The sequence below is a fragment of the Acinonyx jubatus genome, chromosome B4 (genome assembly GCF_027475565.1).
Source record: "Acinonyx jubatus isolate Ajub_Pintada_27869175 chromosome B4, VMU_Ajub_asm_v1.0, whole genome shotgun sequence".
NCBI lineage: Eukaryota > Metazoa > Chordata > Mammalia > Carnivora > Felidae > Acinonyx > Acinonyx jubatus.
This window is the reverse complement of record NC_069387.1, coordinates 58,996,803-59,007,413: the sequence shown is the minus strand read 5'-3', so window position 1 is coordinate 59,007,413 and position 10,611 is coordinate 58,996,803. Positions and strand designations below refer to the sequence as shown.

The following is a 10,611-nucleotide window of genomic DNA, read 5'->3' as shown; positions in this document are numbered from 1 at the left end:
GCCTCAAAGTTATATTTAGCCCTAAAGTTATATTTAACTTCCTCACTGGTTACTTTGCCTAGACCCAAGGTTGAACTTGTGTGTCCCTTCTCCCCAGTAGACCAGGTATGACAGTAACTTGGGCACCCATATCCAACAAAGCCATGAAAGTTTGTGTCCCTCCTTTCCTTTAGTTCTCCGGAAAATTCCAACAGGGATATTGGGTCTATGGTCCTTTTGGAAGAGAGAGACCATGGCCCCATCTTTAAGAATTTTTCTCCTTAAAACAACTTAGATGTGGGTAGAAGGGAAAGGTAGGCAGGAACCAGGAGATGAAAGACACAGACACCCATTGTTTTTTGTCCTCCCAAAGCCATGTGCTGGACAGCAAAATCATCACTGCCCATACCCCCATTTCAACTTTGAGGACTTCTTATCCAACAGCCATGTCCACAAAATGATGGCCAAGAGAAGCTGCTATATACAGTCTTTATGAATTATTCCATACATTCTTTATAAATAGTTCAATATGTGCATTGCCATTTTTCTATAACACCTTAAATGGTAAAAACAGGTAATTTAAAAAAAAAATTTCTCTCAGGTAAGGATAAATAATAGTCTATCAGCTTACGGCTAGAACTTTTCATACTTCTCTCTCTGGGTTAATTGTATTGAATAGCGTTCAGTACTTTGAATATTACTTTGGGAGTTCCTTATCTTCTATCTCATGCTAGTGTCTAAAAGTAAAATGATTTTAAGTGATGCCAGAGAGAATAAACCTAACATTTTAAATATTTATCAGTATGGAGAACATTTAACTTTAAAAATTAATGACTCTATAAATTTTACTTTAGAGTTAAAATGTGCCTCTAAGCAGTATTTTTCAAGAACTGTGGAAGAGCTTGATTATGATGGGAATGACAAGCAGTATCTGAGACTACTGTTCTTGCACTTTCTTAAACTCAGGATAGTAACAGATTGTAGGAAATGGAGCTCAGGATATTCTGAAAAATGTAGCCTCAGGAGACAGAACCAGTTACAATGTGGAAACATTTCAACTCCAGCTTTCTAGTAGAAATAATCAGTAGGTTCAAGGAGAACCAAAAGTTGGATGCATAATCATACTTGGTAATACTGACACAAATGTTAGCAATAACAAAGTAAGGTGGAATGCATAAAATGATAAAGTAATGTAGTAGAATTATGTTCTTGTCAGATTAGAACACAGGAATAAAGGTTGACAGGTTAACAAGTCAGAACCAGGACCTTCAGATACATAAAAAGGAAGAGAAGGAACTGATGACTCAGGGAACATACTTCACCACACAAATTAGGAAGGAAAAAGCAGGTCAAAAGCTACGAAAAAGGATAGTTCACGATGAAGAAAAGTGTTGTCATAATAGCATGGGAATTCTACAGAGAAGACAATTTCTTAGTAGAAACACATGTGGAGATGAACTAGAATGGGTATGAGGTTCCGGAAAATGAGGAATGTTTCCATAAAAGGGATCTAAACTCTCATCCAGCCACATGCTTCTTAAAAGAAACATGGCTTCAGAAACTTTCCTGGCCCAAGCTCCAAATGTATATAATGTCATCTCTGAAGAGGCAGAAGGGCATCAGTTTAAATTGAAATGTCCCATATCTCTGCACTTACCACCTCTCCTCTGGCTTAAGGGATATTTTGATTTGTAAAAAGACTGTAGAAATTTGATAAGAATAAAGATAGAAATGTCACAATAGAATTTTAAAGTACATCTGTTTAATTATAACCATTAATGCAATATCTGCCTCAATAATTTAATTCTGATAATAAAAAAATGATAGTATAATGATGGTTTAATAGTATAAAGCTGGTTCAATTCCAATTTTTAGAGGCTTATTTATCAAGAGTGAAAATAGAACACTATTAAAAAATAGCTAAAAAGTTAACGTGTCCTAGTGCTTAATGTTTCTGTAACTGTTGGTAAGGCTTACATCTAAATTTGATGCAGAATTCTTAATGGCACTGAAATAGTTCTTTTCTCAGACACAGGGTACATACTGGTACTATGAGTCTGGAAGAGACTGGCTATGGGTACCACTCCTTGTCTTCAGCTGTGACTGCGCAATATCAGCAAGTGCACTTTGTATCTTTTCCAGAAGCATGTCCCCTCGATAAACAACATCCTCCAGACATGTAGCAGCTTCGTGGTTTTCTTCTTCCAGCTTATACAAGCTAGCAGCCTTTGTAAGACACAAATTTAAAATCTTTTGAGAGAAAAACTTGTAGTGAAAGCTAAGAAGGTAAAAAAAAAACAAAAACAAAAAAAACAACAAAACTGTAGAAGTATTTACATTTAAATCTGGATGACTCTGCAACCATTATGATAGATTTTTTTGGTGGCAGAAATTCTAAAATCAGATAACTTTTAAGAGTTTTCCCTGTATGAATTATTTAAAAGAATGAAATTTTCAAATCTCCAGATGTCTACATGTGACTCTCTTCCATACTGCTTTGGGACACTACTATGCTACTCCACACCCAGAATGCCACCCCCCTCTTATTCTCTGCTAGGAAAAGAGCCAAATAGAGGAAAACAGGAAGTTTCCTTATAACTCAAAATTAGACAACTATATGTATTCAGCAAGGTCTTTAACAGACTGCAGTACTTCACAACAAAACTTCCATTTTAAAATTTAATCTTGGGGCACCTGGTGGCTCAGCTGGTTGAGCATCCAAACTTCGGCTCAGGTCATGATCTCATGGTTTGTGGGTTCGAGCCCTGCATCAGCTCTCTGCTGTGTCAGCACACAGCACAGCTTGCTTCAGACCCTTTGTCTCCCTCCCTCTCTCTGCCCTCCCCTGATCATGCTCTCTCTCTCTCTCCCTCTCTTGAAAATAAACATTAAAAAAATAAAAGTAAAAATTTAAAAAAATTAATCTTAAGGAAACTTTGAATATTATAACAAAAAATGTTAAATCTCCTTTGGGGCACTTGGTTGGATCAGTCAGAGCAGCATGTGACTCTTGATCTCAGGGTCATGAGTTCAAGCCCCACACTGGGTACAGAGATTACTTTAAAAAATAAATCTTAAGGGGCGCCTGGATAGCTCAGTCGGTTAAGCGTCCGACTTCAGCTCAGGTCACGATCTTGCGGTCCGTGAGTTCGAGCCCCGCATCGGGCTCTGGGCTGATGGCTCAGAGCCTGGAGCCTGTTTCAGATTCTGTGTCTCCCTCTCTCTCTCTGACCCTCCCCCATTCATGCTCTGTCTCCCTCTGCCTCAACAATAAATAAACTTAAAAAAAAAAAATCTTAAAAAAAATCTATCACCTTTAACTGAAATTCTCTACTAGCAAATTTCTGAAAGGAAAAGAGATTTTTACCTGTAATGCAGCTGTAGATTCTTCACTGGGTAATGAATCTATCAAAACATCAATGTCTTTTGCTGTTCGTGCAATCAGTGCCGCAAAAAGCTGGGCATATTCTAAAGAAAGATATTACTAATTTAGAGTATTAGGGAATCTCAAGTTTTCAGAAACAGAAACTAAATTCAAGGCTAATAAAACCAGGAAATTTCATAAACTTTTTCTGTACTGGGCTTCAAATGATTAAATTTTAACACACCAATCCTGTTACATATTTGAGAATTAGCTTTACTATTAACTCAAATTGGCAATTAAACATAATCATTTCATTTTTTAGGACAATATGCCAGTCACTTGAATGAAGGAATCTGTAAATGGGATGCCTTCTTTATGAAGGTCCCTCAAGTGAAATTCAGGTAAAATCACACACATTCATTTCTAAAGGAGTAACCATCCGTTATTTGACATGAACAGAAATATGAGATGTAATATAAATTGACTGTAACAAATTCATTTATTTTATAACAAAATTTGCAGTAATATTCTCAAACAACCAGATTTTAAGAAAGCCATAATGAAGCTATATTTCTCAATAAGTTTAATTTTAAAGGATCACAATATATGAGGGTCAAACTAAGAGAAGCCAAGAAAATCTATAATCTATTTACCTTCTGTAGGATTAGCTGGCTGATCTTTGTTAATTGCTGTCTGAATATTACTAAAAGAGGCAGGAGGGCCACACTGCTGCAACACTCCAATGGCATTACAAAACTGATCTGCAAGCTTGAAGCCAAAGAAAATGTATCAGCGTTAGAAAGGATTTATCAGTTTTAAAGACTGTGACTGGTAATAGCAACAAAAATAAGTTTCTATAATAACGATCTCTAAACAAGGGAATACAACAGGAACAATTTTGGATAAAATTAGCCAGTTATTTACAATGATTAAATGTTTTAATCACACAAAGAAACTAGGTTTGGTGTCAATGTAGTTGAAACAGATAAAAAGAAACACAAAGTAATCTTTCTTTTCTTGCCAAGGTAGTAGAATGATAAGAGAAATATATGCCAATATTTGTTACAAGCATAAATAAGGACTTTTTTGGGCAGTGGTGGGAAACGGCAAATTTGACTGGCAAATATCTAAGTATGGCCGTAGGACAAATTTTAAAATGTGTGACTCATGTAAAGTATATGATCCCTTTTTTGAGACTAAAGTAGGTACAAGTATAAAGAAATAGCAGGAAAAACACTTCACCTTAAGAAGTCTTAAGGTCATTGATGGATGAATGGATAAAGAAATTGTGGTACACACACAAACAGGAACACTATTTGTTCATTAAAAAAAAAGGGAAATCGTGCCATTTGCAACATGAATTGACCTTGAGGGCACTACGCTAAGTGAAATAAGTCAGAGAAAAAGAAATATTACATGATCTTAGTTATATATGGAATCTAAACAAAGCAAAAACTGAGCTCATACACAGAGGACAGACTGGTGGTTAACAGAGGAGAGGTGGGGGTGAAGGTGAGCAAAATAAGGGAAGGGGGTCAAAAGGTATGAACTTCCAGTTATAAAATAAGTAAGTTAAGATGTATAGTATGGTGACTGCAGTTAATACTGTACTGTATATTTGAAAGTTGCTAATCTTAGAAGTTCTCATCATAAGAAAAAAATTTAACTTTGTAACTACATATGGTGACATGTTAACTAAACTAATTGTGATCATTTCACAATACACACAAATACCATTATGTTGTATACCTGAAGCTAATGTTATATGTCAATTATACCTCAATTAAAAAAAAAAAAAAAAGACTATCCCTTAAGTATTCAGAAATGTTTTTCTCCATGACTCAAGTTGTAAACTCCCAGTGTTCTAAAAGTATTCCTTAAGTTTTCAGGACCAAGAATACCAATTCCTCACTATGTCCAAACTTAAGACTCCTATCTTCCCCCACCAACTTCCCTCAATAGTCCTGACCTTTTGAACCTCAATTCCTTTTTTTGTTAATGTTTATTTGAGAAAGCGCGTAAGCGGGAGAGGGGCAGACAGAGGGGAACAGAGGATCCAAAGCCACCTCTGTGCTGACAAGCAGGGAGCTGATGCGGGGCTCTAACTCCCCAACGGTGAGGTTATCACCTGAGCTCAACAGACTAAGCCTTACTTCCAATTCCTTACTTCCTTACTTCCAATCAGCGAATGGCCATTTCCACTAAGTTTCTCTACCATTATTTAAATGACCGAACTTGGGGTGCCTGGGTGGCTCAGTCAGTTGAGTGTCTGACTTCAGCTCAGGTCATGATCTCCGGGTACATGAGTTCGAACCCCGCATCGGGCTCACTGCTGTCAGTACAGAGCTTGCTTCGAATCTTTGGTTCCCCTTTCTCTCTGCCCCTTCCCAGCTTGTGCGCTCTCAAAAATAAACAAACATCAAAAAAAAAAAAAAAAAAAAAAAAAAAAGAAGAAGAAGAAGAAGAAGAAAGAAAGCATTAAAAAAAAAAAAAAAAAAAAAGGCCAGAGCCCCAAATCAACTGTTTCCTTTGTTTAATATCTAATTTGCATTAAGAATCTCCTAGTTAGCCAGTCTAATTTCAGACTCTTAGGTTCCCTTCATCTTCAAGTCTTTCTGTTACTATTTCCCTTTTCCTTCTATCATTGCTGCTGCCTTAGTTCAGTCAATTATCTCACATCAGTACTGTTACAACAGTCTCGTTGTTTTCTGCTTCACTATGTTATTTTACCCTGCTTAAAAATTTTGAGCTCATCCCAGCATGGCCTTTCAGATTCATCTCCAACGATTCAGGCTGTTTCAAAGCTTTCAACAATCGAAGTCATCTCTACTTATTCATTTTCTACTACTCCTTCATATATACCTAACTAGTGATAAATTCACTCCGGACTACACTGTTTTTCTCACGTTTGCTACTTGTAATGGAGCCATAGTAAGGACTCAGAAACTGTACAAATGTGGATTCTAATTCTGGTTCTAGCAACCTGAATAGGGTTTATTTTCCGTTTTTAAATTAGGGACATTCTCACATTACAACACTGTTTTGCAGAATAGAGAAGATGCACACACACAAAATAATTCAACACAGTGGCTATCTCTTCTGTCCTTCAAAAGCTCTCAAGATCCACTGATTCAACAAATATTTGTCGAAAATCCACTCTATGACAACCGCTGTATATAAACATTGTAGCGATAGAGTAAACAAGAGACGTAGTTTCTGCCCTCACAGAGTTCTCAGAGTGTAAAACATATGTTATTTTAATAATAATTATTATTCAGATCAATGCTAATCTCTTAGCTATTTAGCTCATATCACTCTTCCAACTTTCAGCTTAAGACACTTGATTCATTATAAATACCTAATCACATGCTACTTTTGCATTATCTAAATGTCTCTTGAGTATCTGACATCTTTCTAATTAGGCTGTAAACTCCTTAAGGAGTCTTTCTTTGTAAACATGAGAGTGCTTGCATACATAGTAGGCGTTCACACTAGTTGACCTAGAGGTTTCTCTCCAAAATCCAATTATCAGCATGCCTACCCTGGAGTTAAGGCCATATTCACTTTGCCCTATCATCTTTCCAGTTATAAGACATGCATGAATATGCAACATTTCTCCTAAAATAACATTTCTACCCAGCAGCATCGTTGCAATTGGGTTTTCAAAAGCTTCAAAGTAATATCTCCGAGAGGGACGCTGGCCGGCAGCCCAGACAAGTCACCGTAAAGTAGAATTTATCCTGGTGAATTCATCAACATTTAGGGGCTGGCCCTCTCAGTCCTAAAAGGTCTCATTTTACGCACTAGGAGACCAGTTTCTCACAAGCAGATTCACACCCCTGACGTGTACAAAGATTGATGAAGAATAATCCCAAGTTCTTAGCTTCCAGTGTGGACAAAACTGGCAAAGGACCAGACACTTTGATTTTCCAGTCAACATATCATCTCTACACAGACAGTTTACCTGGGACATCAAATTATAAATAGAATGACAATGAGAAATAGAACTACCGATGAGAAATTGTTTAACTCTTAACGGCAATGAGTATACGAATCCTGTAGTTTGCATATTCAGTACTTGCCAGTTAGGCACAATAGGAAAAATAATCAGAAGGATCAAACAAAGTAAAGGGGATGATTTGGCCCTTAACAGGAAGTAGGCTTTTTGAGACACATTAAAGATGACTTAAATAAATCGGAACCTATCCAAGGACTAGAAGATTCACTTTCATAAAGATGTCAGTTTTCCCCAAACTAATTTACGCTAGGGAGTCGCCAAGAGATGGAATCAGACTCTTTGTCCATAGGAAGCAACTAAGATAAAACAAAACTTCTCACGTCACCATCACTCCCGCCTTCAATCTGAAAAGTCCTCGCGAAGGAATACTCTTGGCTGACATTTAACGAAAAAGATCCATAAATCAAGAGCACTGGTTTTCCTCCGCGGCTCAAAACTGGTAAGAGAAAAAGAAGCTTCTGCGGCTTGTCCCCTTTCCCCCGAAAGACAAGTGATCTCGTAAGCAGTGCTGACAATAAAAGAAAACTGCTCCCAGAGAACAGGACAGGGCCGTGACGCCTAAGTGTCCTGGTAGAGAGATGCTCTACTTTTCAGGCGAAAGAGGCTGCTTGCTTCCTCCCTCAGCCCTCCGCAACGCCGGCAGCCGCCCTCAAACCTCCCAGAACGCCGCGCCGCCTCCCGCCGTCACCACCGGCGCTTTTTGCGGAAGCCTTGCCTCAGTTCGCTCCCCACTTGCGGGGTTGCTTTTCAGGCCCCTTTTGCTCTCTTGCTTCACCTTAGGAAAGGAGAAGACAGAGACTAATAGACCCAAATTGCTCACCGAGTTCACCGCGTCCTGCAGCTGTGTGAGGCGATCCGCCATGTTCCTCCCGTGAGCTAAGGAGGCTAAGGCAGCTGCTCGTCCGCGATTGGGCAACTTCAGGACGCGTCGGGCCAATCACGGGGCAGAATTCTTGGAAGAACACAACGCCCCACGAAGAGGAGGGAGGGACTTTCCTGAGACTTTAGTTAGGCTACCTCCAGCCGCGGAGGAGCTCTGCTCCGAGCAGTTTGAGTAATTTCATCATTGTTCCGAGTCCGTTCGTTTTTGGGTCCAACATACTGTTCTCGAGGCTTTGGGGTTTTAGACACTTTGGAGAGATTGTTAGATTCTGCGGTTTTAAAAGTAATTTTCCTTATCCTCCCTTGTATTCATTTTAAGGCATTGCCTTCAATACTTGCGTTAAGTTGCTTTGGTTTTCCAGGTGGACCACAATACATGTCCACAGCAGGCAACTCAAAAATATTTGGGGGGTCGCGATACCGATTTTAACTTCAAAAAAATCCAAATTAAAATTCACCAGGCCATCTTGGCTGCGTTAGGGTGCCTTCTCTGTTGCTTTTGGGGGGGGGGGGCGAGCGCTACCTAAGTTGGAGACTGGGTGCGTGCTTTAATTCTCAGTGTGGGTGTGCTGGGTGAGCTGACACACATGGGCTGGAAAGCGTCCGAAACAATTAAATACTAAATCGAGCTGTATTGACTGTGTTGGAAGAGTATGGATGGAAAGGGAAGGTTTCCATGGGCAAAGGTGAGGCGGAAGAGGAGCATTTGGAGTTAAGAGGTAAGATTTGACTGTAGATAACTAATAAGCACCTCGTTCGTGTGACAGAGAGGAACAGAAGGTTAGTGGAGTGGAGAGTGGAGGTTCCTGGAAAACAAGCCTTACGTGTAGGTAGAGCAGGGGCAATTTTTAAACAGGTACGGTATGCAATTTAGACTTAGCCTCGACATCTATTGAGGGTTTAAGTGTGAAGGAAGGTAGTAGAAACTTGGTATCTGGGAAGCCTGGCTGGCTGAGTCCGAGTGTGTGTGACTCTTTATTTTTGTTTGTTTTTTAATGTTTATTAAGTTTTGAGAGAGAGGCACACACAGTGCAAGCCTGGGAGGGGCAGAGAGAGAGGGAGACACAGGTTCCGAAGAAGGCTCCAGGCTCTGAGCTGTCCGCACAGCTGACACCACCAACCCTGAGATCACGACTTGAGCCAAAGTCCAACGCTTAACCGACTGAGCCCCCCGGGGGCCCCATGTGTGACTCTTAATATCCGGGTTCTGAATTTGAACCCCATGTTGGGTGTAGAGATTAAAGAAAGACAGAGAGAAACTTGGTATCTAAGAAAAGTTGTAGCCTGAGGATAGTCTGGCAACAAGTGAGCCTGGAATCAGCAAATGACTGGTATGTGGACTTGAGACAACCTCATACACCTTCCTTCTTGGGCTGATTGTTCCTGATTACCCTACTGAAGTTGGGAGAGGGTGGGGGAAATTATACGTTGAGAACTCAGCTTGTTGGATTTACCCCACCCCTAGCTGGGATGCTCTACTTCTGCTTCACCACTACTTCTCCTCAATCCCCAATCTACATACCTGCTGGGACCTAATTAGGAACCTCTCCAGGTAAGGCACTTCCCCCCATAATGGGATTACAAGAGATAACTCTAATTTGTTTTAATTGTAATGCAGGATATTCTTGTGACTGACCTTTTCTTCTCACCCTCAGTTGAGTGTACCTTATTGAATGCTTGCCATGTACCAAGAAGTATGTTAGGTGCTAGGTTTGAATAAGCCAGGGGCTCATTAGGAGGAGGGCTTTGAAATTCCAATAATGAAATGGGTTGGGCCTAGACTAGGCTATTAACTCTGATGAGAGAAGAAGAAAGGCTCGTTTTGAAGGAAATATTAACATGGGTTGGTGCCTGGTTAGATAATAGAGGGATGAATGAAAGAGCCCATAAAGGAGAATACTGTTTTGTGGCCTGATTGAAGAAAACCTGGGCATCCACGGCAGAGGAACCACTTCAAGACAACTCATGTTGTGACTCAGTTATTGTCCTGTCATTTATCTTCCTTACAGATTTTCAGTAGCTCCATAGAGACCTCATGTTGATGTACAGCCATCTTGGCTTGGTTTTCAAGGTTCACTGTAATCTGTCTTTAGCAAACAAATCCAGCCTCCTCTCCCAATAATATTGTGTGAAGTTATCAGATGATTCATCCACAGTCCCTGAACCCTTGGCTTTCCTGGGCTCTGTAAGCCTTTTCCGGCCATGGACACCTTTAAGAATCAGATGAAAGCTATGGACCCTTTCCTCAGACCAGGCTCGAAATTTTTCATACATTTTAAAGGGCTTTATGAATCCCTTGAAGCTGTGGACTTCAGGAAAAAAAAAACCCACCTTCCAAAAGCACTCCTTTGTATCTAGTTCAGGATTG

The 10,611-nt window shown here is 39.7% G+C and overlaps 1 protein-coding gene across 3 annotated transcripts; it reads right to left on the bottom strand.

Moving 5' to 3' along the window:
* Positions 1 to 454: 454 nt before the first annotated feature.
* On the bottom strand, positions 455 to 8,314 carry MED21 (mediator complex subunit 21). 3 transcript variants are annotated; one of them, XM_027035793.2, is made up of 4 exons: positions 8,182 to 8,314; positions 3,997 to 4,111; positions 3,347 to 3,447; positions 455 to 2,229 (listed from the first exon to the last, which is right to left on the bottom strand). In XM_027035793.2, exons 1-4 carry the CDS (start codon positions 8,221 to 8,223, stop codon positions 2,029 to 2,031), a joined length of 459 nt encoding a protein of 152 aa, XP_026891594.1. In that variant the 5' UTR covers positions 8,224 to 8,314; the 3' UTR covers positions 455 to 2,028. The 3 variants fall into 3 exon arrangements, with proteins under 3 accessions (XP_026891594.1, XP_014920692.1, XP_014920693.1); XM_015065206.3 differs by having other exon boundaries at positions 455 to 2,205; XM_015065207.3 differs by lacking the exon at positions 455 to 2,229 and having other exon boundaries at positions 3,396 to 3,463.
* Between the last annotated feature and the right edge of the window lie 2,297 nt (positions 8,315 to 10,611).